Genomic DNA, 25,913 nt, shown 5'->3' with positions numbered 1-25,913 from the left:
TTGAACTCACAGAGATCTACCTGCCTCTGTCTCCCAAGTGCTGGGATAAAGGTATGCACCATCACTTCCTGACTTGTTATTACATTCTTGTATTTTAATCAAAGGATCCAAAAGTTCACCTTGTGTTTTCTCTTCCATAATGAGACGATGTAGCCCTACCTGACCTGGAATCCATTATGTAGACCAGATTGACCTTGAGCTCACAGAGATCCATCCACTTCTGCCTCCCAAGTACTGAAATTAAAAGTGTGAGCCTCCATGCTCAGCTACGATTAAACTTTTTGAGGAACTTTTACTGAAAATCACATTAGAAACAAAATACCAGTGGAGGTGTGTGCTCACTGTCAGAGCGGTACTGTCACTCCGCTCAGCCGCTGGGTAGGTGTGCATATGAACTCTAGGCCATTCATGTAGCCCACACTGGGCCTGCCTCAGGCTCCTGAATACTAGGATCATGGGCATATGCCTCTATTCCCAGCTAAAGTGGTTTTTGGGAGGGTTTTTGTGTGTTTTTTTTTTACTAGAAAAAAAAATGTGGGTGAATCCTACAGGGCTCGTTGTAGGCTTTGCTGCGACTGTAATAGCCAACCATGTGAAATCTGGATCATTGCCTATGGTATATTATTTGCTTTCTTTCTTTTTGGGTGTTTCAAGACAGGGTTTCTCTGTGTAGTCCTGACTATCCTGGAACTCACTCTGTAGACCAGGCTGGCTTCAACTCAGATTCGCCTCCCTTTGCCTCCTAAGTATTGGGATTAAAAGTGTGTATTAACACGCTCAGCCCATGCTTTTTCCTTTCTATTTTTCTCTTTTTAACATTAAGTCAATTATTATTTATTCAATAATGATATATCTGACCTCTATACTTGTGGGGGGAAATCTTTTGACTATCACTTGTGTGTTTTTGAAATGGGGTTTTATATACTTCCCAGGCTGGCTCAAACTCCTCTGCTCAAGGGGCCCTCCTTCCTCAGTCTCCTCAGTATCTGGATCCATGCCCTGGTACCCAGTTGGTGTACAGGTCTTATAGTCTTCAGGTTTTCAATAGCATGTCATTTTTAAGTTCTCAACTTCAAGACTACTGTAGCACCTTTCTTTTCTGCTCTCTGTATTGTGATTCTGTGGTTCAATGTTACTAAAGTTAGATTGATCATGACAGTCTGCAGTCTTCTTAAGAATCCCCTGTGGTGGACGTTTGTAAGTCACACTTCCCCAGAGTTCTGGCTACCACTCTTCTTTGTCTGTTTAATTTTCCCTTTTCCATTGTGTCATAGAAATAGACGCACACAGTGTACAGCCACACAGTTCGTAAAGCACAGCACCTTTATCTGTCTTTGTGATCAGTACTTGTTTTTGCTTGCTTTGCCAGGGAGCATTCCACTAGTTGTTCCACTGTAATTCATTTGCCTGCTTAAAGAATTAGGGTCATTTACAGTCTTGCATGTTTCTGACCAGACTTTTATGTGAGCGGTTTTCATTCTGAAGGGGATTTTCTGCCTATGAGTAAGATTGTCATATATGTGATAATGTAGTCTTGGCTGTTCTGATCCATGTTCTGGGAAGTAGCTTCTAAGCCCTTGGACTCCCCTAGGTGACAGGAATCATATGGTTGGAAGCTGGTAGTTTATTCTAACAAACCTCAGGATGAGGCTGTCAACACCAGAAAGCCAACTGTGGGATTTGTTGATAAGGTTGTAGATCTTCTGAGACCAGGCAACTGATGGAAGTTCTCTCTCTCTCTCTCTCTCTCTCTCTCTCTCTCTCTCTCTCTCTCTCTCTTTCTCTCTCCAGCTTTGCAGTACTGCCATGTGGTGATACACAGATTAATAGAAATGGGTTAAATTGAGATCTAAGAACTAACCAATAAGAAACTAGAGCTAATGGGCCAACAGTGCTTTAATGAACATGGTTTCTGTGTGATTATTTCGGTTCTGGGCAGCTGGGACAAACAGTCTCCTTGCAACAACTCAGCACTTGGGAGCCAGAGGCAGGCGGATCTCCAACTTTGAGGCCAGCCTGGTCTGCATAGTGAGTTCCAGGACAGCCAATACTACATAGAAATAAAAGATTTTTCAAAGCCCCTGAAGATTGTGAGGGTTTTATTTAAGGCTGAATGATCTGTCTAGTTTAAGCACTGAGTAACTCAACTTAATACTTTATGAATAAGACAAATAACTATTTTTTAATTGCTGAGTTTTATTAAGATATTGGCAAAATTTCAACATACTCCTTACCTGAATAAATGGTTTTAATAAATAAAACATGAAAGATCACTTATGATTACAACTCAACTCAAAAGTGATCTGTAGAGTGGGTTTGTAAATCGTGACTTCACTCACTTCACTCCAGAGAGAATTCTTTCCAGAGAAATGTCATGAATAAGAGAAAGCTTGTCTCTCACCAAAGAGCACCTAGAGAGATTACAATGATGTATCTGCATTATCTAATACATCAAAGATAATTAAAGTATTTCCTTTTCAAGAGCGCTGCTGTGTCAGCAGAATCCCCTGCCCTCACTTGTGTTTCCAATTAGCAGAATAAATAGACTTGAATAGATAAAATGCTGCTGAAGGATGCAACGGCGTTTTTCCGGTCACTTCTGTTTGTCTGGCTGCTATAATACTGGCTATCATTTGTTTTGAAGAAACAACCATCTTTTCATAGATCAAAACAGAAGAGGGGGGGTTGTCTTTTATCCTGTTTTTGAAAGGTGAAAACAAATCTTTTAGTAATTTGTGATCCAAAGAAAAGTTTTCCAAACAAAGATCTGAACAAAACTGTAGTGTCCTCTTTTGTAGCCTTAGGTGAAAAAGCTCATTGAATGAGCAAATTAAGTTTAAAAATTAAAATAATTTAGATCTTTTTTTCACACAAGCCCAGCAAGCCTTTGATGGGAGGAAGTTCCTGAGCACAGCCGCTTATCTGCAACACTGAGCTGCGTCCTTTTCGTCTGCCCCTTGGATGTTGCACTTCTTACTGGCACAGTGTTCTAGCAATGACGTGTGGTGGTCATGAAAATGCAGTGTTGATGCTGTACCACTATAAATGTGGTCAGGGTTAGACTTAGTGTTGACATCGCTGACATTGTCCTTTGAAAAGATGTTGCTTTCAAGGTGCCTCCTACTTAAATTAAATGCAACATGGATTCTAATTGTATTACTTCAAGGACAATGGATGGCACTTGTAGGTAAAGAAAAAGTATATACATGCTTTTCTTCTGTTTGACCTCTGTTGTACAGACATAAATAGAATTAATAGCTCCAAGATTTGGTGCTGTAATGTTGCCAACCTCAGATAGCTTTCCCAATGTACATATCTAAAAAATAGTGAAAAAGGAAACGTTTGAAATTAGGGACTAATGCCCTTTGCAACTCACAGTGAATGTACAAGGAGTGGTACCCTCAGTTGGTGACTCCAAGTCTGCTTTCCTATCACTACTACACGTTCTTGTCTATATTTGTTTTGCTATTTCCTACTGTAACGAAACTGGTTTAGCAAGCAAACAAGTTGATGCAGATCATGGTAACTGAAAAAAGGACACTGCCACTCTTTAAGGATCGAGTGTTGAACTTTCACCACCACTAAATTGCACAATGAAATAGAGGTACAAAACACATAATTCACAGACTATACCTCAGCATTTACAGTGAATATATATTGTATAGATACTTTTATATCTGTCTAATATTTTTACAATCACCAGATACACCATCATTAAATATAAGTTACAGCAATGTATAGATACCATTAGTTAGAGGGTTACTTATTGCTTACATTAGCAAGCAGCAAATGAGGGCAGAGGATTTGAACTGAAGGGAACTACTTCCTATCACCAGTGGCATTAAGGTTTAACACTGCATTTCACAAAGCACTGCTTCTCATCTGGTTTATAGAACCAACAGCAGCATATATCAGGCCAATAACCACTACTTTAATATTATAGAATGTTATGTTAAAGGACTTACCGTACAAATGGTACCTAACTACCTTATAAATACGCACATTGTGAACAGATGAAGAGTTAGTTTTTACAGTATTGGTTTATTAACTTGACCACACTAGAAGTACTTTTCTCTATTTTCTAGAGAGCTAATGACATGAGAAATGGAGTTAACACTGCTGTGTATTCAGACCTACAGATCAGACCTTTCAAAAATGGGTCTGTTTGCCCCAGTTTCATCCACCCATCTTTACCCCACCAATAAAAAGCCTATCACCTCATTTTTTTCTTCTATTCTCCTTATTCTGATCAAAAACATTACCAGTAGATAACCACAGAAATTCTTCTGAATGTACTTAGCTATTTGGGGCTGTATGTGCACCTGTGTTCTGCCTCTGTTTTCTTGTTTCTTTAAAAATTGGGTTTGAAACTGGCCCTGTACCTGATGGGTTGTCAGCAAGATCTAGGCTTCAAGAAATGACCGCGAGTGAGGTCCATTTATGGGGCAGGCATCAGAAGGATGATGAAATCCTAATCGTGTTGAGGTGGAGCCACATTTATTCCTTCTCAGCAGTGTGTCACAAGACTGGAGAGAAGAATAAATGACTCCAAGGTCAACAGAAAACAAATACTGAAAGTCTCCACTTAGACTCAAAGTTTGAAAAATAAAAGCTGTAGGTTAACAGTTTAACCATTGCTGAAGAGCAGCCAGGATTTGGTCTTTGATGGTGTGATGTAGCTCTGCCGGTACCTGTGATATGCTCAAGTTATCCATGTCTCTGACACGGAGGATCTTCGTCTATATGGAGCGGAGAATGCTGCGTGTTATGTGGAGTACACAAAACATGATTAGGCAGTGGCTGTGCCTCCACTGTGTGAGCAATGGGTCCAGCTAGGCTACTTCTGCCTGTTGGCCCGGCTAGCCCATGGGTGATAGGGTGGGGAACATGGAAACATTCATGACTGAGATAAACCAGGCTGCCTCACTGAACATATCTGATAAGCGTATTTGCTGTCTTTATGTGAAGACATGTTTCTGGTTTGAAACTGTAGAAATGGCAAAAAAGTAGATGATTTTAAACTGTAGACTATAAGTATTGAAATGAGAAGCACATGACCTGTCAGTGTGGTCTGAAGCGGGTGGCCGGGCCCTCGGTAATTTGCATTGTCCTGTGCACATGGCCTCTGGGTTTGCACTCAGTCTCCTTCGTACCAATTACTTCATTCCCTTGGGGAAAACCATTTTAGAGAAGTTAAAACTGTCATGTTTTCATTACTCAAACTACGTTTTATATTATAGTCATATATGCCTTTGCTGTTTGTAAACTTCTTAAAAATCAGAAAATAGAGAAGTGCTATTTCCCCAGCTCCTTTAAATGGCATTTGAGTCTTCTGTCGTCGTGCCTGCCATCACCCCCACTGTCACCCTGAGCTGCCGGTCCCAGGTGGCAGCCAGCCGCAGGGGTCTCCACCAAAAGCACCATAACAGGTTATGAAACTTTCAAATAACTAAAACCCTGTGAAATAGTTTAATTAAAAATATTCATAGTTGCCTTTCATTTTCTATGAAAAATGAATACATTATCTTACTGCATACTGCCTTCAAGTCTGAGAAGATGGCACTTTGGTCCTGGTTCACTTCATCAGCGGTTAAGACCCGTGTGACTTTTAGTCCTTCACCCAAACAGTTTAATTCTGCACTGTTTCCTTTAGGTCAGGCACATCAGGCCAGATACCTGCGATTGCCATACCGTATATCCTGACTGGAATCACTTCCAAGCTTCCACTAGTGACATGAAGGGATGGTTGAGAGGGAGCTGTATGTAGGTGTAGAGACACATCACAGGGACCAGTTGTATGGTTTTGCTAGTGAAACCGCCAATACTTTTTTTTTTAAGATTGAAAACACTATTTTGAATTTCCTAGAGATCTATGTACATTTAAAGATTGAGCCATCAATGGATTCATAATGAAGCACATGTACCTTAGAAATGTCTACCTTGTTTCTACTGAGAGTTGTGTTTTGAGAGAACTAGCTAACCTACATTGAAGAAAAGTCTTATATTTTATAGCTCCAGGGAAGGTCTGGGCATGGAATATCGTTACGCTTTCTAATCTTCATGTTTCCGCTATATCCTTCCCAACTATTTTCCCTCCATGGCAAAGAACTTCTTAACATCTTGTTTCTCTTCCCACTTCGAGTAAGGGAGGAGAGGCTAATGCCTATTTTGTAAGAAGGCTCTTGAGCAGCAAGAAATGAATAAAACTTTGGATTAAACCTGAATCCACGCTGCCTTTTGGAGTAGTGGTGGCGTAAATGATACAATCTAGACGCTGTTTTCCCCAGGGATTTGAACTGTTCATTTTCCAACCCAGGACAGACAGGAGACAAGCTCTCCATTCTGCATATCTGTTGCCCTGTTGACCCCAAATTAAAAGAAGCCAGAAACTCTCCAGCCCCATTCCGTTCAGGCCATGATGACTTGACTGATCTCTCCTCCATTATTAGCTCAGTAAGATCTGCTTTCTTTGGTGCACCAGGACCAATCATCTCAACTGGTGGCAAAAACTGGGAATTATGAGGTTTGCTTGCTTCTATCTGTGTGAGATCTAAGTAGTCTGGGTCTTCCAGCACGTTGATCTGGGGCCCCGGGCTCAGGCTAGTTCTATCAGTGAATGAATCCACACGCCCCTCATAGCCTAGGTCGGCGGGTGCTGAGCACTGGTGCTGAGGCCAAGGGCGCTTGCACTCTCCATGATTCTCCTTATCATCCCCACCATCTTCTTGCCCTCCTTGAAAAGAGTTGTCTGTCCACTCTGATTCCTCACTAACATTTACAGCTTTGTTCATGTCCCTCAGGAATACCACAATAACAGTGATGTTATCACTTGACCCTGCATCACGAGCTGATGCTACTAATTTGTGGGCAACCATGCTGCTGTCTCCATTATTCTCTTTCAAGTGGTCAGACACAACCTTCACTGCCTCATCAGGGTTCACGGTATCATAGAAGCCATCACAGGCCAGAATGAGGTAGTCTTCAGTCCCATCCAAAACAGTTGAGGCAGAATCTGCATCTCCACAGATATATGGCTTATGTTCAGCATCTCCTGTGGGAATTAGAAGGGAAGGTCATCAGAAGGCAAGTGTGGCTCACTTATGTTTAGAATGCCTATGGTCAATACTAGGATTAGTTGTAATTTAGTGGGAAATTTTTATTTAAAAATTGTAACTGAAACACTTGAATTCTATGTTACTTTGATGTTGCTTATACTTTAATCCCAGTTTAAAAACTCCAAGTTGCAGGGCTCAATTCCTCAATCCCTGTATAGTCTCGACCTTGTGCCTCTGGCTACAGTTTAGACTTTATTGCTGTACTGAAAATATCACTCATACACAGGAGAACTGTCGGTTCGGGAGAGCTGTTCTCTTACTGGTGATCAGACTTGGTTTAATTGCAACTTGAGAACATGGGGGTGGGCTGAGTTCATTAAAGAATTTTCTATCACTCTTCTAGAAATTATTAAGTAGGTTCATGTTGTGAACATGGAGAAAGGTTTGAGTTACAAGAGACTTTAAAACCAAATGTGACTCCCTAAAGCTCAGGGAATGTGTGGGCCTTATCAACAGTCCCACACAGAGCTACAATATAGACTACTTGGTTTCTGGTGCTTCCCTTTGACGCTGTTTTATTTAATGGCTGGAGAAGAGACAGGAAGCTCACAGTAAATGTCTTCTTGTCTTCAGAGATGACCACCTGTGTTGACTGCTCACCCCTGACTGCACACACTTACTAACAATATAAGCAGACACAAGGCAGAGTTAGGGAGTGATGTCCAACACACTAGAGGCCTTGAGCCCACAGGTTTCTCTTACGGCTGCTGAGATCACCCATCTTCTAGAGAGATTTCGGAACTTGAAGATACAGACCTTACCAGATTCCTACATTGTTTTATTCTGTTATTTTTCTTTAGACACTTGGAAAAGAGCCAGCTGTTGTCCTTAGCCACCAAACGACAGTGAAGTAGCACCCTATAACTTAGTGTTTAGGATGGCAGCACTGGTGTCAGACTGCTAGCTCCCCCATTTGTTGTATACAAGTTCTCATTAGTTACCACCGTTCATTGCCCTAGACAAAGGATATACTATATACTTCATTAATTCTAGTATCTGATGTCAGACATGTCAGATAGCCTCAAAACACTTCAATAGGAGCCCTGTGGATAAGCTACAAACAGCGTGGGCTATATGCTGTATCCAGCATGTTGAATAGCTAGATATTTACTGGATATAATTATTTAGGTTAATGTATTTGTAAGTAAGAAACAGGGGCTTTTGACCTTATATATTCCCAGCTTCACGCCTGTTCTCACTTGGATAATTCTAATCCACTATCTTGCCTACTTGTTTTTTTGTTTGTTTGTTTTGTTTTTTGTTTTTTATTTTAGCCAAGGTCTCATGCACATAGCCCATGCTGGCCTCCAGCTTGCTTTGTAGCCAAGGCTTCCCCTGAATGTCTCTTGCCTCCACCTCCCAGCAGCTGGAATTGTAAGTGTGCACCACCACTCTTGCCTCTTAAAAGCATGGCTTTGACTTCATTTCTTACTGTGGTATCCCAAGAGACTGGTGAAGCTCATCCTAACTTCTAAAGGTAAGAGCAGTACCCTCACCAGTCCACTTTACTTCATTTCCCCTATTCTACCTGATAGAAATACTATTTTCTGAACTCTACTTCTAAAAATAAATGTGATCTGAGTTACACTATTCCAGAAAAATCTTGTTAGTGCTAACAATGAGAAGACTAGCACAGCTGTTGGTTTAGAACAGAACACACAAGATTTGCACAGCGGAAGCAGTGCCAGAACTCTGGCTTTTCAGTGCTCCAGTGTTGAGAGTCAAATTCATGGCATTTCGCCCCCAAATTTGGTAGGAAGGCACAAATACCCATCTCCTGGTAGAGATGGCAGCATCCTGTTGTTTTCAGCCTCCTCTGTCCATATGCTAGAAAACGTCCATGCCTCTGTCAGCTTTGGCTCATAGATGCAGGGCTTCTGGGGTGAGGCAGTGGAGAAGCTGGAAGTGGAGCCGAACTGTCCCTTTGTCCCTTCTCCTGTCCTGTGAGCCCCCAAATCCTCCTTATTCATCAATTCCTTAAGCCAATTAAACTAGATCTTGGTAGATTCGTTAATTTCTTAAAAGAAAATTGTAAGACTTGAATTTCCTCAATTTTTCTACAAACAAATTCAAAGGAAAAGCCCATAGTCCCCACCACCACTACTTTTGTTGTTGGGGGTAGGTAGAGTTGACCTCTATACCCGACCAGAGTCAGTTATTTTGTTCCCATCTCTCTGGAGCTCAGGCAAAGGACTCATTTTCAATGCTTTTCTTTTCTTTCTTTCTTGCTTTCTTTCTTTCTTTCTTTCTTTCTTTCTTTCTTTCTTTCTTTCTTTCTTTTTTTTTTTGGCTTTTCAAGACAGGGTTTCTTTGTAGCTTTGGAGCCTGACCTGGAACTAGCTCTTGTAGACCAGGCTGGCCTCGAACTCACAGAGATCCGCTTGCCTGTGCCTCCCGCGTGCTTGGATTAAAGGCATATGTGCCTCCACCGCCCAGCCCTTACGTACTCTCTTTCTACAAATATATTCAATTCTACTTTTTTTTTTAACACTGTACTATGTAGCCTAGATTAGCTGACACTAACTCCCAGTCCTATCAGCCTCCCAAGTGCAGGAATTGCAGGCATGTGCCACCATGTCCATCTTTCTATATCTTAATTAGTATATTCTTAGACCAACTTAAAACATTTCTCTCAGGTACTACCAATTATTTCCGATTTAAAATTTCATTTCTTTAAAAATTCATTTACGACATTCTTACTGCTCTCTTCTGGGGCTGTGTGCATCTCCCCATCTCTCTCTCTTTCTCTCTCTCCCTCTCCTTCTCCCTCTCCCTTTCTCTCTCTGCCCCCTCCCTTTCTCCTCCATAACCCCCTGAATAAATATTTCAATCTCACTCTAAAAAAAAAAAAAAAAAAAATTCATTTACGTGCACAAATGTCTGTGGATGTCTGTTTACCACTTTGTGTGCCTGGTGCTGGAACGTGTTAGAAGACGGCATCACATCTCCTGGAACTGGAACCAACAGAGGGGCATAGACTATCCTGTGGGTGCTGGGAATCAAACCTTTGCAAGAGCAACAAGTGCTAAGCTGTCTCTCCAGCCCATAATTCCATTTCTTTTTTTAAACCCATCTCTCACAGGACCTCTGCACCCCTGACTACCCAAGTCTAGAAACGCTCTTTTTCCTGGTTTTGTTCCTTGATCTAATAGTACAACCATTGTGGCTAAGATCCAGACTTAGACTGTGTGGCCACTGTGTGTGTTACTCTTAAGTCATGGGCCTCATCTTTACACAGTGTATGTTTTCTGGGCAGTGCTGCTCATGCCTGTAGTTACAACATGTGTGGGTGCACACATGAGAGATGAAATGTTGCCAGGATAGAATGAATTACTAATTCCTTGCTGCAGCTCAACTTTCAGCTAAACTCCAGATCTGTATTTCCAAGTACATACAAAATCTCTTCTAAGACATCCCGTCAGTACCTAGAACTGAAAATATGTCCAACTGAACTCACCCCCTGCCAGCTGCTACTGCTATATTACAAATGCTTAGCGTCTTCCTACTCACAAGTCGGAAACCTGGAAGTTGGTTTTCCTTGTCCTTACATACTATCATCTGTCTCAGCAGTCCACCCTCCCCCGTGTCTCCCTTTTTAGATGTCCTCGTCTCCAGCAGTGCACCCCAGCCTTCTACTTGGTCCCCAAGCTGAGCTATTCCACGCCGTCACTGCAAGTGCTCGTGTGGTCCCTTTGCTTATTTACCTAGGAAGTCCAGGATACTTAAGGTCAAATCTGAAGCCCATCACAGGCTGGCGGGAACACTTCTAATTGCCCACTCCACCGTCTGCTCTCGCCTGTACTCATTGCTATTTCTAAAAGTATTTCTCTCCCTGGGGTTTCCCTCCCTAAATGTAGTATGTCACCCTATCCAACTGAAAAGTCATTTTCTCTGTGATGTTGACCTTATTTCATCTTAGGTTGTCATTCTTACTCTGCTCTGGTTTTACCTTGTACTCTCTTTAGAATCAGGGCCAGCATCTATCTACTTTTTCTTATCTCCTGGCAAATACAGTCCAAAGGAAGATGAAGACGTCTTAAGCAGCTCTAGTTGTCAAAAATAATTGTATATATAAGAGTGTATTTTAGGCTTGCCAGGTGGTGGGGTGCACACCTTTAATCCCAGCACTTGGGAGGCAGAGGCAGCCTGGTCTACAGAGCGAGTTTCAGTTTGTTCCACAGATACTGAAAAACCCTGTCTCGAAAAACAAAACAAAAAAGGTGTATTTTAAGCTCGAGATTTTCCCCCCTTTGGCCCTGTCCCAGAGCACCGAATAGCTCCCTCCTTGTGAGGTGACACTGCTCTTCGGGGGGTGGGTGCTCTTCTAGCTCTGTCTCTCATTCGGCCCTGGTGCTCGTGTCTGGGCTGCGGTGCAGTTGGCCAGCAGCGCCTTTTCAAAGAGTGGGAAGAGCTTAAACAACTGAGGAAACTAAACCAAATCTTTTAGGTTTTCTTGTTCTGGAATCTTTGGTAACGATAAACTAAATTTGGTGATTAGATATGGACTTTGTGTATGCTAGCTCTATGTCCACTCACTTGTTTGGCGAGGTAAAATTTAAAGGTTACGGTGTGCATGCGTATCTGCTTAGCTACCTAGGAAACACACATTTAGTCTTCAAAAGCTGGCGATCCCAAGCAGTCAGCCCTCAGCACAGACATGAGCAACACTGAGTGGATTCTGTAGGCTTCCATGTGAGTCTGTGTTGAAGAAGAAAGAACACTGGGAAGCTGACAAAGGCAGGCACAGCCAATTCCTGAAGTCACACCTATAATTTTTCCCATCATCATTGAGCCTTTTTATAGCCACTTTGCCCTTTTAAACAGACTGAGTTTTAGGGAACCCAATTCCTTTGGAAGCTTGTAAGGGCCGGAAGTGGACCTGGGTGAGTAGAGCCCTTGCCTAGCATGATGAAGCCCTAGATTTGTTCCATAGCATGGATGAGGAGAAAGGAAAGAAGAAAAAATAAACTTGAACGCAGGATTATCTGACAAATTGTCTTTTCTGGGCCAGGTATGGTAGTGCACACCTTTAATACCAGCACTCGAGGCAGACCCTCTCTCCTAAAAGATAGTCTGTATTTAGAAAATAGTTTTGTATAAAAAGTGCGTTGTTTCTAAGAATTCTGCTCACGTCATTTTATAATTCACCGAAAAAGAAAGAGGTAAAGATAGAAACAATATGAAATTTGGAGAGGCTTCCATTTTCTGGAAATGTAGAATGAAACAAGCAGTGTGGTTTCAAGTAGGTTTGTACACTAACCTGGAGACCTCTATCAAAAGAATAGGACTGAACATTCCTTGAGATTTGAATGTATAAATAGCCAGGTGTACTTAAATCATTAAAAAGCATCCAGATATTATCTTAAACAGTAATAAGCACTCTGAGCAGATAAGTTAGCATCTCAAGTCCCTTCATATCAAAGTTAACACATGGCAGAGAGGTAGAAGATTTTGGAGAAACAAAATTAATGGTTTTTTCCTACCTATAGCTCTGGATACTGATAGACTTCCATTCACCCTCCAGGCACCAAACCAAACTACACAACCTCCAAGGGCCTCAATTCGCTGCTTTTCATCCTAGAGCAGTACAATAAAAAGCAAATAGTTGGAGTCAGGATTTATTCGTCCACTTTACAGTAAACAGATCCACTGCCCATCATCTCTGCGAAGAGGCTTTCTATATTTCTTCTTTAGGGGCGTGGTAGAGTTGTTGAGATTAAAGGCAATAATAGGAAGGAATCCTAGTAACTGCAGAACTGCCTTAGGACATGCTTGAGTAGAATGGACCATACATACCTCTCTGTCTGGCTTGTGTGGCTTCATTAGCTCGACAGCTTGACCCTTTCTTACAAGCATAACCTGGGAATCGCCCACCCATGCCACGTGGAGCATGTTGCCTCTGATAAAAGTCACTACTCCTGTGGTCCCACATCGTAAGCTCTGAAAATAATTTAAGACCATAGTCAAAGAAAATAAAAGACACCAAATTCTCATTGAGAAGCAATTTATAATTCATACAAGCTGCATTTGAGAAACAATTAGTAATTTGTTTCATGTTTCTCGGAGCATTTTCTTTATTTGGAATTTTGAATATTTTTATTTGTATTTTTAATGCTTCCTGAAATGAACATGCATTAATTTTGCTAAACAAAATTTTGCTAAAAACAACAGCTTTATAGCTAAAAAAAATCTTCAAAAGAATAAACTACTTTTGGTCACTAGTTGGGGAGGAGCTTCAGTTTTGTTTTATTTTTGAAATAAAGTCTCTCACGGTGTAGCTCTAACAGCCTGGAACTTGATATATAGACCAGACCAGCCTCAAAATTACACAGGTTTACCTGTTTCTGCTGAGATTAAACATGTATACCACCATTCCTGACTCAGAGAACTTTATGTGCATTTTTATACACAAATCTACTTGATCTGTGATACACTGGACAGGAATGATTATCAGTTTCATTTTAAGTATAGATTTTTTAAGAACTGGGCTTGCAGCTGGAGAGAGATGGTTCAGTGGTTAAGAGCACTGGCTTCTCTTCTAGAGGACCAAAGTTAGATTCACACCCCATAATGGCAATGGCCACAACCATGTGTAACTCAGTCCCAAGAGATCTAATGCCCTCTTCTGGCCTTCATGACCAGCGCATGCATGTGGTGCACAGATATACATAAAAAAAACCCATACTCATAAAATATAAATTAACTAATTAATTTAAAAACTGGATCAGGTAAGAAGATCAGAAGGTAAAGGCACTGCAAAACCTGATGACCATAGTTCAACCTCTGAACTATGTTCACCACTCAATATGGTGGACATAAAGAACCATCTCCTGAAGTTGTCCTTCCCTCCACATACATACTGTGGCATACACGCACCCCCCCACACACACACAATACACAAATGTGTGTTTAAAAACATGCCATATTTTGTGACTTGTCCAAGGACTGGTAATCTCTTTACTGTGCAAACACTTTTAAGTCTTTGTTCTTCGTGGTTCACTGTTAAATCCATTCTACCACCACCACCTCCTTTCTTTTAAGACTGGGTCTGATTGTCACTGTGGCTAGCCTGGAACTCATGGAGAATCTTTTGCCTCTGCCTCCCAAGTGCTGGGGCTAAAGGCGTGTGCTGCCACCCTTCCTTCCTTCCTTCCTTCCTTCCTTCCTTCCTTCCTTCCTTCCGTCGCTCACTTTCTCTCCCCCTTCTCTCTCTCTGTTTCTCTTTGTCTGTCTCTGTCTCTGTATCTCTCTCTCTCTCTCTCTCTCTCTCTCTCTCTCTCTCTCTCTCTCTCTCTCTCTGCTGTTTGTATATCAAGGCAGGGTTTCTCTGTGAAATAGCTCTGACTGTCCTAGAACTCACATTGTAGACCAGGCTGGCCTCAAGCACAACAGAGATCCACCTGCCTCTGCCTCCCAAGTGCTGGGATTAAAGGCGTGCACAATCACTCCCAGGCAGCCTTAGTCCTTTTTGTTTCTGACCTACTGGGTTGTCAGTGAGGTAAGAAAGTTGTTATGTGTGTTTGTGTGTGTGTACACAAAGTATTTTCTTAGTACAAAAGAAATGTCCCTAGTCTCTGGATATCATGGAGCTGAGACAGCATATACTCATTGAAGAAGATGCTTATATACCTTTAAAAACAAAAACCAGAACAATCTTCCCACAGTATTTTTAGGGAGCTTTGATTGGAAACACTGCATAGAGAACTAACAGCCCTGCCTGGGGCTTCACTGCAATAGCTACCGCAGTACTTAAAGCTCTTGATCCTGCTATACTAAAATGACATCTCCATTTGACATGAGTCACCACCAAATGAGCATGAGTCTGTTACTAAGGACCTGGCCCAAATTAGAACGAGTGCGTCAGGGTAGTGAAGGGCTTCTTCTATCCAATGAGAAAAACAACTTCTCTTTTTCCCTATATAGGAAAAGTTTGTTATAAATCCTCACCCACCAATAAAATGTCTTCCCACACAGAATGTTGAAAAGCTCAGCCCTCTGGAACACAGGATAAAGACACTTCAGTGCATATGCCCTGGAGAGAACAGGAGGGAGGGAGGGCTGCTCACAACAGGAATAGCTACTCCCCAGCAGTAAGGAGCACATGAAGGCACAAGAAGGAGAGAAGCGACTTCTGAGAGGACCCTGAATTATGTGGAGAACTCTGACAGGACTGAGATGGCACCACTGACAGAGCGAGCGAGGGAAGCACAGTCGGGACGTAGGAAACAGCACATAAGATAGAAAAAAAGACAAAATGACCAACCAGTGCTCACACTGCTGAATACAGGCCGTCCCCACCCCCAAGGCTCACTGTGTCCCTCCACAGAGGCAGGGCTGAGGAGAGGGCCGAGTCCACTGGGGTCTTGTGCAGCCCTAGCTCCATCTGTGGGTCCTGGTTGTTACTATAGTAATTTGTGTATTAAACCAAGCTTAGGGCTCAAGGGAGATACTTCTCTTGCTTGTTGCCAAGTAGTTCTGGATTCTTCTTTAATTTTAAGCCTCTCTATTGCTTTGCAGCATAATTGTAAGATCAGGGAAATGGAATCAAATAATTTTCTGGTCTTTTCATTTTAAAAGTTCACGTTTGAGTCATGTGGTAGAAGTGTTAACTTGTGCATATCTTAATATATAATTAGTTTTGAAAAGTGAAAAAAGTGCCTTTTCCTCTTGGCCCCCCAAGTTAAAAATCCAACATGGGGTACTATAGGTAATTATGTTTCATTGCATAGCATGATATACATATGGGTTTCTGTTTGTTTTACTTTTAGACTTTAATATAGAACCCCTCAATTTCATTCCAAGTAAAGTGCTTAGGTCTGACCAGCCTTAGCAATATAGGACATGAGCTCTGTCTTTTCTTCCTATTAAGAAGAAATCAGTTGTAGGATCATCTAAGGACTCTATCTAAGGTTAGCTCTCCATTGGGAATGTTCCCTGGAGACAGATACGCAGTGACCACTGCCTGCGCGTGCAGAAGGGATGGATGGAATTCATCCCAGTTTCTGTTTCCTTTGTAAAACTTGTTTTCAATTCTCCAGGTCCAGGCTCGAAGCTAACAGGTAGTAGGGAAAAAAGAAGTAATACTCACCTGCCAAATCCAGCAGCAATTCTAGAAAGGGGCCAGACAGCCACAGAATGAATTTCCTTTAGTGTTTCATTGTGTCCCACAAAATTATTCCTCAGGAGGGATCTGGGTTTAGAATTGAGCAGAGTCCAACAAGGTAGCTCGAGTAAGTGTGTGTGTGTGTGTGTGTGTGTGTGTGTGTGTGTGTGTGTGTGTGTACATACAGTTTAGAGAATGTGTACCCAGAAAGAGAAAAGGCCAAAGTGTGTGTGTGTATACAGTTTAGATAATATGTACCCAGAAAGAGAAAAGGCCAAAGTGTGTGTGTGTATACAGTTTAGATAATATGTACCCAGAAAGAGAAAAGGCCAAAGTGCCCTTCAGCCACAGAGACTGGATTGAACTCAGCTGGTGTTCACAAGGACGTGGGCATACCTCCCTGGCTGCCTTCTGCACAAACCGCTCATCTGTGACACGGAAGGCCCGGCAGAGAGCCTCAGCAGGATCATGGGGGAACATCTCCTGGCGCACTAAGTTAACATGTAGGTGAACGGAGGCATAAATGGCAGCGTCCACTCCCCCGTGGCCATCAAACACTGCAAAGTAAGCTTGTTCCTCCTGGTCCTGTCAATAAAGACACAAAACAGTTAAGGAATGGGGCACAGTACCATCCAAATGAGCCAATGCCCTGGAAATGTCCGTCCTCTACTGTGTCATTCAGATAAGGAGACTAATGTTTCCCTTTGCTGACACGCCCAATGAGCTGCCGCAAGCTGCGATGCTCGGGCACCTGTTTACACACAGCGCCCTGGAACACATCATGCCCAGTAGTGCAGGCGGAGGGCCCTCCCTGTGAAACTTGTTGTGTACCATGGAAACACCCAAATGCATTTGCTTCAAAACCATAGTCAGAGGTTGGGAGGAGGTAGAGGAAAGAAGGCATGGGGAAGAAGTGAGCAAAAGCTGTTCCGGATTGAGTACTTTGTTCAAAATACCAGAGAACATTAAAAAAATAACTGGCTTTCCAGCACGAGACCAGTTGTGTGCCGGGTATCTAAAATACATGGAGATAAAGACAGCCAAGTTAGACCTCTTTCCCACACCGTTCCTGCTCACACTGAGTTCCTACCATAAATAAGTCTCTAAACTTGTTAGCCAATCTCAAACTACGTATCAGATGCCCAAGTGCCCTGTGCGGCTGGCACCTTTGCTTCAGCTCAAATCTAAACATCAGCGTCTCATTTCTCAGAAAGGCCGGCTGCCAGCAGTGGCCCTTCTACCATCTGTTGTGTCTTGAGTTCACTCTCCAAGTGCCAAATAGTTGGCTGCTCTCTTCATTTTCAGCTCGGATGTTTGAGTCTTAGCTCTGCTGGTAACCTGCAGGTCACTCAAGTTTCATGGTTACGAAGTTCCCTTGAGGCAGCGGTAGCTAATGGCTTCATTTGGGAATCTTTATATTTTTTTCCTTGAGAGTCTGGGTTCTGTCATCCTGAACCAATCTTTTCTTTGGGGGATGTTTTTGCTTGCTTGCTTGCTTGCTTGCTTGCTTGAGTTTTTTTTTTTTTATTTTATTATTATTTTGTTTTTTGTTTGTTTTCTCGTTTTTGTTTTTACCTATTTGTTTATTTTTGCAGCAGTGTCAGGTAGCCCAGGTTGGACGCAGATGTGTTGAGTGGACCTCATTCTCCTGTCCGCCTTCACACCTGTGTCTCTGTGCTTTGGAAATAGCTCTAGCAGAAGCACTGCATCTAGCTGTCCTGAGAATAATGGTAACACTCAGAAATGGTGACGTCCTGTCTACTTACAGGCACTACCTCTAGTGTATCTTACATTTCAAGCAAAACAGTCTATGGTACCATCGAAGACTGACGAAGCAGAACTGTCTAAAAATAAATCCTGACACTTATAATTTATATCTGGACTAAAGTAGTACACAATTCCCAGCAACTCAGTATAACATCAGAAGAAACAGCAGCCAGGAGGGGTCTTGGCGAAGTGAGCATAAAGTCAGGGCTGTCGCATTGGTCGTGGAATCTCAGCATGCGTGATGCTGTATGTTTCACTGCACAAACTTTCTTTTAAAGCAGTGTAGTTTCTTAAAACAAAAAAAAAATGATAATTTATTAAAATAAAAAAATAAAGAAAATGAATGTCACTGTAACCCCACTATCATAGATAGCCCTGTATCTATACATTTGTGGCTGGGTTTTGTTTTGGTGATGGTGTTTATTAGGACTTTGGGTATAACGTTCTACATCTGTGTGTACGTGTTGGGGGGTGTGTGAGTGTGCTTTGGTTTCTGACACAGGGTCTTGCCTTGTAGCTATTCCCCTGCCTCAGCCTCTAAAGTCCTGGATTACAGGTGTATACCACCACACCTGGCTCTCTGCATTTTTTTTTTTTGTTTTTTTGTTTTGTTTTGTTTTTTTGTTTTTCGAGACAGGGTTTCTCTTTGGCTTTGGAGCCTGTCCTGGAACTAGCTCTTGTAGACCAGACTGGCCTCGAACTCACAGAGATCCTCCTGCCTCTGCCTCCTGAGTGCTGAGATTAATGGTGTGCACCACCACCGCCCGGCTGTCTCTGCGTTTTTAAAGTAAGGATCACACTATATATGAAATTTTATGTCCTGCTCTATGTCATTAACATTTCTGCATGTCACGTGTTATTCAAAGACAGTGTCTTGAATAAATTAAAATACATTTCCTTTAATGATTTTTAGATCATTTCTGATTTATTTTTATTAATAATGTTGAAGCACTTATCAAACACATACTTAAGACTTTGCTGTATTTTCGTTGTGATAAAGAATTTTAAATGAAATAAAGTTATCAGATCAAGGGTATAAGAATTTGTAACACTAAACAATCATAGCTCAGTCAGTTTCAGTCCCTGCTTTGGTTCATCAGGGTGGCTCTTTCTGAGACAGGCCTCTGCCTGTTTTTCACATTTGGAGACAAATGAAAACCAGCCAGGTCATCATCCCGAATAACATCCTTCAAGTAGGTGTAGTTTATGGGGACTTTTAGGAGGTAGCCTTTGCACCCCATGTGCACAGACACAGCACTGGGCACAAAGGTCACTGGCTGCTGTCTTTCTAAGCCCCAGCTGTTAACCTGCATTGCTCTTTAGCCCTGGCAGTCCATGAAGTTGAAAGTTAGTAGCTACGTGAAGGAAATATTATGCTGGGTATAAATTACTACACCGCAATTTTCAAGTTATAGACTTAGAAGAAAGAAAGGGTGAGTGACAGGCAGAGGAAGCAAGCCCACCTTTGTTTGCATTAGCATAATGCGCTTACTAGAAAAAGACGACAGCAAGAACGTGGTTATTAAGCTGACACGGCTCATATGGATCTAATCTGTCAGTCACAGAGACTTGTGGAATGTAATTCCAACTACTTCCTACCTCAGAGACCCAGATTTTAAAAAGAAAATCACATGTACTCAAGTTGTCTCAGCCTTAAATTTATTCTTTTATGTTGTGTTTTTTGTTGCTTCAGCAACATGGTGTTGTTCTGAGAATCCACTAAGTCACTTGACTTTACTACAGAAATATTCTCCTTTTAAAGAACTATATTTCAGTATAATGGTTTTCTTTGGTTACTAATAAAATGCTTTAGAAACTTCCAAAGAGACTGGTAACTTCCCTTGCTTTCCCAACTGGCTGGCTGTCCAGGAGAGGTTTTTACTCTCCCAATTTTGAACCATGTGAGCCTATTAAAAATAACATAATGTTCCTGGTTTGGAATGATCTGAACTTACTCAAAATAACAAAACAGTTCTATTTTGTAATGCAGTCCACCTCCCTCCGTCCGGCGAGTGACAGACCATGTTGCACCAGCTCCCAGAATGCCCTTTACCTCCAGGTTGAAGAGCATATTAAAGTCAGGGATGCAGACATGCTTGTCCTCCATTTTCCTTCGCATGTTTTTGATGGCATGGATTGACGTTTCATAATAAATCTGAGGCCTCCTGCGCAGAGGGAAGTCCTTCACCCAGCTGCAGCAAATCTCGTGTAGTTTGCTGAAGACAGAACGGGCCAGTTTCACTGTCTCAATTTCTGTGAAGGAAACAGACCCCCGGTGAAGAGCCATGTAACACTGCTTTCCTCTCCCCTGCTTGGGAAGGACAGAAGCAGCCACCCCAGCCATGTCCTTCTGAACTCAAGGAAAGGAACACTGCTTCTGAAGAGAAGAAATAACAGCCTGCCAGCTGCCACCAAGATACTGTATCCCTGGCAGGGGACCTGCAGTCAGGGCAGGCTTCTTCAGTGTGATCTCCAGCCCTCTGCCCTCTAGGCCAGAGCAGCCTTCCCTGGACGCCGCTGTGGTTATTGGGTGGAGAGCCAAGCCTTCTAGGCTTTGGAGAGCGCCTGAAACATGAGCGCTGGTTATGCAGCCAAAGGAGCAGGAAAGGCAGATGAGAACAGCTGGCGGACTGGCGGCTCGCTCTCACTTCCTCTTCCTGATCGCCTCTTATGTCTTCTCTCTACTGTAGTGAACAGACCATCATTTGGAACTGAGTTACATATTTTCTTTGATATATTTATTATTATTAAAGTTTTAAGCAGTAGTTTAGCCAATGGGGTAACTAACATGCTAAAGGTGTGTTTACTCCGGAGGACAACCTGAATTCTCTCTGTGTGTATTGTGGGAGTCTTCACCTAAGTGCACTACTTTGATTTTTAAAAAAATATTATTATTATGGTCTCATTATGTAGCCCTGGCTGTCCTGGAACTCACACTATAGACCAGGTTAACCACAGAGGCGCCTGACTCTACCTCTGGAGTGCTAGGATTAAAGGCTTTATTTTCAATTGCTTATTTATTTATTAAGCCAAAGTCTTGCTAGGTAGCTCAAGCCAGCCTTGGCCTTGAATAAGTGACATCCAGTTGCTTTACTTTCCCAAGTGCAGGGATTGCAGGCATGCGCCACCACAGCTGGCTTTCTATCGTCTTAACTGTACAGTTTGACACAATAGTTAACATGTGGCTGCTGTGGCAGACTTCTGTCCTGTGGCGCATGGCCAGTTTGTGTTGAAGAGACTACAGCTAACATCTTTAACCTTCTCTTCAGGCTGTCTTCCACTCTCTTTGTAGCTCCTCAACCAAAAGAGGAGGTTGTCGGTACTTTGGGTGTTCCTTCAGAAAGTTGCTTTACTAAATCCGACACAGCTTGGCAGCCTGAGGAAGTGTGTGGCAGACGGGCAATGGCTACAGATGCTTCCTCTAGCCTAGAACAGAAATCCCAAAAAGAGACTGTGTGTTCCTCAGCAGCATGGACTTAGGACTCCCATTTCTTTATTTCCAATCTTGCTTTAGCCTTGAATCTGTGACTCCATTTCTACTCTTGTGCATAATTCTTACATGATTTTCCTTGTTTTGTAGTGTTAGGAATAGAATTTGGGGCCCTGACCATGGCAGGCAGCATACGCACTGTATCCCCCTGTAGAGCCCAAGCTGGCCTCAAACTCAGAATCCTCCGCTGTAGACTCCCAAGTGTTGGAATTAGCTTCCCAAGTTGCAAATTGCCACACCCAGCACACACTCACCCGTCCTCCTCTGAACAGGGTTTCACTGTCCCCAGGCTGACCTGTTCTCAAACTCACTGTTCCTCAGCCTCCTGAGCTCTAGGTAGGTGTCAGCCACTGCCTCCAGCTCCATTTTCTTAATGATTATATTTAGAAAGCTAGTCTCAAGGGTTTTATTTCAGTTTTTCCTTATTATTAATATATAGTAGTCCTAGCCGATGGCTTTTGAGCCCTTTAACATTTTTCTGTGTTTCTTTTGGGACAGGGTCTTGTTGGCACAGGCTGCCTTCAGGTCCCAGTGCTGTGATTTGTGGGCAGGGACCACCATACCCGGCCTCCCTTCCTAATTTTATGTTACTGAAAAACAAGTGTGTATTTGAAAGGGAAAGAAAGTTCAAAGAGCAAATACTCCCTGAGGAGTTATGTACAAGAAATGAGCAAGCCAATAAACAGCCAAATATTTCTCTTGCTTTAAGTAACTCCAAATGTTTGCTTTTTGTTGTTGTTGTTTTTGATTTTTGTTTTTTGAGACAGGGTTTCTGTGTAGTTCTGGCTGTCCTGGAACTCACTCTGTAGACCAGGCTGACCTCAAACTCACAGAGATCCACCTGCCTTTGCCCTGGGTGCTGAGATTAAAGGCATGTGCCACCACCTTTTTTAAAGAACTCCCTCCCATGGAGAAACACACCCCATGCAGACCTGACATGTGTATGTCCTTATTTGACACAGTCACAAAAGAGGATTACAAAACAAATGGATCCAGAAACTTTAAGGGGAATGAGACTAGGTGAAAATTAATGACATGTTCCCAGAATCCCAGCTAATAATATTAACTGTTCATCATTCTTTTGTTTACATATTACTGCTACTATGTACACCAATGCTGTCCAATAAAGGAGCTAATAAAACAAATGGCAGGGGCTGGAGAGATGGCTCAATGGTTAAGAGCACTGGCTGCTCTTACAGAGGACCCAAGTTCAGTTCCCAACACTAACGCAGAAGCTGACAACCACCTGGAATTCAGTTCCAGAGGCTCCAGCGCTCTCTTCTAGCCTTTGGAACTGAATTCCAGGTGGTTGACATATAGTAAAGTAAGTAAATATTGGGGTTGACGAGACAAGATAGTTCAGAAGAAATGCTGCTCCTGGAGAGGATCCAGGTTTGGTTCCCAGCACCCACACGGCACTCACAGTTACCTGAACTCCAGTTCCAAAGGTTCCAATACCCTCTTTTGGTCTCCAAGGGCACACGCAGGTAAAACACCCATACACATAAAATAATAAATATTTTAAAATATAAAGTTGTTTTTCTTTCAAGTGTTGGATGATTAGGTGTGGTCCCTGCAGTCCCTCTTGTCCCAAGCTTATGTAAATTAATCTCATTATATAGGCCCAGCTGGCCCAGAACTCTCTATGTAGACCAGGCTGGCCTCAGATTCCTGAGTGCTAGGATTACAGGGCTGTGGCACCATACCCAGCTTCTCTGAGGTGGAGCAGCCCTGTCTCCATGCCATTTGCTCCTTGTGTTTGTAGTTCACTTTGTTCACACCGGTCATTGTAGCTCTTATTTTTTGAGATTTATTTTTAATTGTGTCAGGGGCTGGGTGTGTGTGTGTGTGTGTGTGTGTGTGTGTGTGTGAGCACTGAGGCCAGAGTCATTAGATCCTGTAGCTGGAGTCACCTGATGATGGGTGCCGTGAATTTATCCTGGTTGTCTGCAGGAGCAGCACACACGTGCTAAACCACCTCTCCAGCCCCGTTCTAACTCTGGAACCACACTGTATCACAGTCGTAGTACTTATAACATCTACTGGATATTCCATGTCGCTAGAATATTTCACAAAGGTAATAGACTGTTGTCATTGTGCTTGAAAAAGCATGGTCCAGCAGCTGGCATACAGCGAAGGCTCGATCAGACGGATAACCAACCCTGAGCGCACATCCAGAGCTCTTGCGTGTACACCCTCCCTGGGGTGATGAAGTACTGCAATATCAGAAGGCTAGTTTTCCTTTCTGTTGCTCTTAGTTTTGTTAATTTTTGTTTTATTTTTGTGTGTGGTGTGTTGTGTGTATGTGTATGTGTTCATGTGTAGTGTGGGGGACAGGTCAGTGTTAAGACCTTTCTGTTGTGTACCACCTTACTGTTTGAGACAGGGCTTCTTGCTGGATCTGGAGCATCTGGAGTTTCCTGTCTCCACTTGCCCAAAGCTAGAGTTACAGAGGCAGACGGTCATGTTCGGCTTTTACAGTTATTGAGGTTCTGGATCCAAATCCTAAGCTTGCATGTTCCTGAATGAGTCACCTTCCCAGCCCTTTGCCTTAGTTTTGAAAGATGTAATTTAGCCAGGCATGGCAGCCCAAGTCTATAATCCTCTGACCAAAGAGGTAGAGTCAGGAGGATTAGGACCAAGGCCAGCCTCTACCGCAGAGTTGGTTTGGGGCCAGCCTGAGCTACATAAAATCTTGTCTCACAAAAGCCAAGAACAAAGTTTTTTAAGGGGATGGAGAAATGGCTGCTCTTCCAGGGAACCCAGGTTACCTTTCTAGCACCCATATGGCAGCTCACAACCATCTGCCCCTCCAGTTCCAGGGGGTCTGATGCCCTCTTCTGGCCTCCATGGACACTGTAAGCACATGGTGTACAGAGGTATTTGCAGACAAAACACTCATGCATGAAACTAAAAAACAAAGTTTAAAAAAAGAGTTGTTTTTTTTGAAACAACCAAGAAGTTTTAAGAGGCACTTCAGTGGGGACCTCACTGCGTGTGCTGTAGACCCTACCCAGTATGCTTCTCCCCAATGTAAGCTGTGGGCCAACAGTGTCCCTGTAGAGTTCTCAGGGGGCTGAATGACCCTTTTACAGGGCCGCCTAAGACCATTGGGAAAAAACAGGTATTTATGATTCATACCAGTAGCAAGATTACAGTTAGAAAGTAGCAAGGAAAATAACGTTATGGTGGGGGTAACGTGAGGAGCCGCACTAAAGGGTTGCGGCAGCAGGAAGGTTGAGACCCACTGTCGTGGGCCCTTGTGCAGCTCACACCTAGTTATCTGTGCCGAGCGGATAAAGGATTTTCAGGGAGTTGAGAATCTCAGCAGCATGGAGGCATTTCTAAGCGATCACCTAGAAAAAAATTCAAACAGTGTGACAGTGCCATCCATTTAAAAAAAAAAATCCTCCCTGTTTACTTTTGTCACCTTGCAAGGCTGAGACGTTTCTCCTGAGCCAGCATTTAGGGCAGCAGCACTTCAGTCCTGAGACAGTCTCCAGCCAGGCTGCTGTAGAAAGAGCATTAGCGTATTCTAATAGCCACTTGAGATGGGAAAATAAAACAAGATAAGGGGCGTGGAAAAGTGGAAGCCATCCGAGTAGCAGCCCACCCCTCACGGCTGTGGTCACGTCAGTCGTTAATGTCCCTGTGCCGAGCTGGAGCTACGTCAGCCATCAGCCCGCTGCACTGAAGCAGAATCGAATCGCTCGTGTCTTCATTACAAGGGTTTCACTTGCATCTACATCCGAGAAAGACTGCTTTGTGGAGGGAATTCTACTCAGGTTGGCTCCAGGACAGTGTGGTTCTAGGTGAATCAATTATTCTCAGTTGAAAACAAGCAGCAGTTCCCTCCTGGATAGTTTCTGTCCCAGTCTGGAGACAGGAAGAGCGGGAACGCTGCACAGTCTCTGGGCCGTCTTTCTATTTATAGGGCATGCTTTGTTCCTCATGTACCGTGCTGACGGGCGAATGCTCTGAATAGAACAGATGCACTAGGCATGGTAACACGTGTTGTGATCCCAGCACTCAGGAGACTACGGCAGGGGACTGAAGCAAAAGGCCAGCCAGAGGCTACATAGTTGAGACCTTGTCTCATAGCTAATAAGTACCAATAAAATATTCCCCTTAAAATTTTGAAATAGTGAGCTAGGAATGTTACACACAGTTGGTAAAACACATTCTTACCGCTTAAGATACCTCAGGTTCCATCCCCGGCACCAAAAATCGAAGTGCATGGTGGGGTAGTCATACTCTGATTTTATAAAAATCACTTTTTAACTGCTTTCAAATATGTGTGAGCCCAGTGCATTAATGCCTGTAACCCGGCTGCCTGGTTTCAGGCCAGCCTGGGCAATTCAGCAAGACCCTCTTTCAAAACTGTGTATGTGTGTGGTGTGTGTGTGTGTGTGTGTGTGTGTGTGTGTGTGTGTGTGTG

At 42.9% G+C, this 25,913-nt stretch overlaps 2 protein-coding genes across 7 annotated transcripts in view; one reads left to right on the top strand and one right to left on the bottom strand.

Annotated features, from left to right (window-relative positions):
* Trim37 (tripartite motif containing 37) overlaps nucleotides 1-25,913 on the top strand; it is a 131,270-nt gene that overhangs the window by 102,858 nt on the left and 2,499 nt on the right. For 2 of the 6 annotated variants that reach the window (XM_085695619.2, XM_085695618.2), the window contains exon 25: nucleotides 1,792-2,086. The exons of the other annotated variants lie outside the window; for them this stretch is intronic. In XM_085695619.2, the coding sequence (XP_085551745.1) occupies nucleotides 1,792-1,846 (55 nt within the window). In that variant the 3' untranslated portion in view covers nucleotides 1,847-2,086. Of the gene's footprint in view, nucleotides 1-1,791; nucleotides 2,087-25,913 lie in introns of those variants that run through there. 6 annotated transcript variants of the gene reach the window in all.
* The window catches only part of Ppm1e (protein phosphatase, Mg2+/Mn2+ dependent 1E), a 144,702-nt gene continuing 120,965 nt past the window's right edge, over nucleotides 2,177-25,913 (bottom strand). The window contains exons 3-7 of the mRNA XM_085695620.2: nucleotides 20,039-20,238; nucleotides 16,615-16,803; nucleotides 12,912-13,055; nucleotides 12,599-12,692; nucleotides 2,177-7,051 (exon numbers count right to left, since the gene is read on the bottom strand). Of these exons, the coding sequence (XP_085551746.1) occupies nucleotides 6,000-7,051; nucleotides 12,599-12,692; nucleotides 12,912-13,055; nucleotides 16,615-16,803; nucleotides 20,039-20,238 (1,679 nt within the window). The 3' untranslated portion in view covers nucleotides 2,177-5,999. The remainder of the gene's footprint in view (nucleotides 7,052-12,598; nucleotides 12,693-12,911; nucleotides 13,056-16,614; nucleotides 16,804-20,038; nucleotides 20,239-25,913) is intronic.

This window comes from Myodes glareolus, chromosome 9 (assembly GCF_982192425.1).
Source record: "Myodes glareolus chromosome 9, mMyoGla1.1, whole genome shotgun sequence".
NCBI classification, from domain to species: Eukaryota; Metazoa; Chordata; class Mammalia; order Rodentia; family Cricetidae; genus Myodes; species Myodes glareolus.
This window is presented reverse-complemented; position numbering and strand designations above follow the sequence as displayed.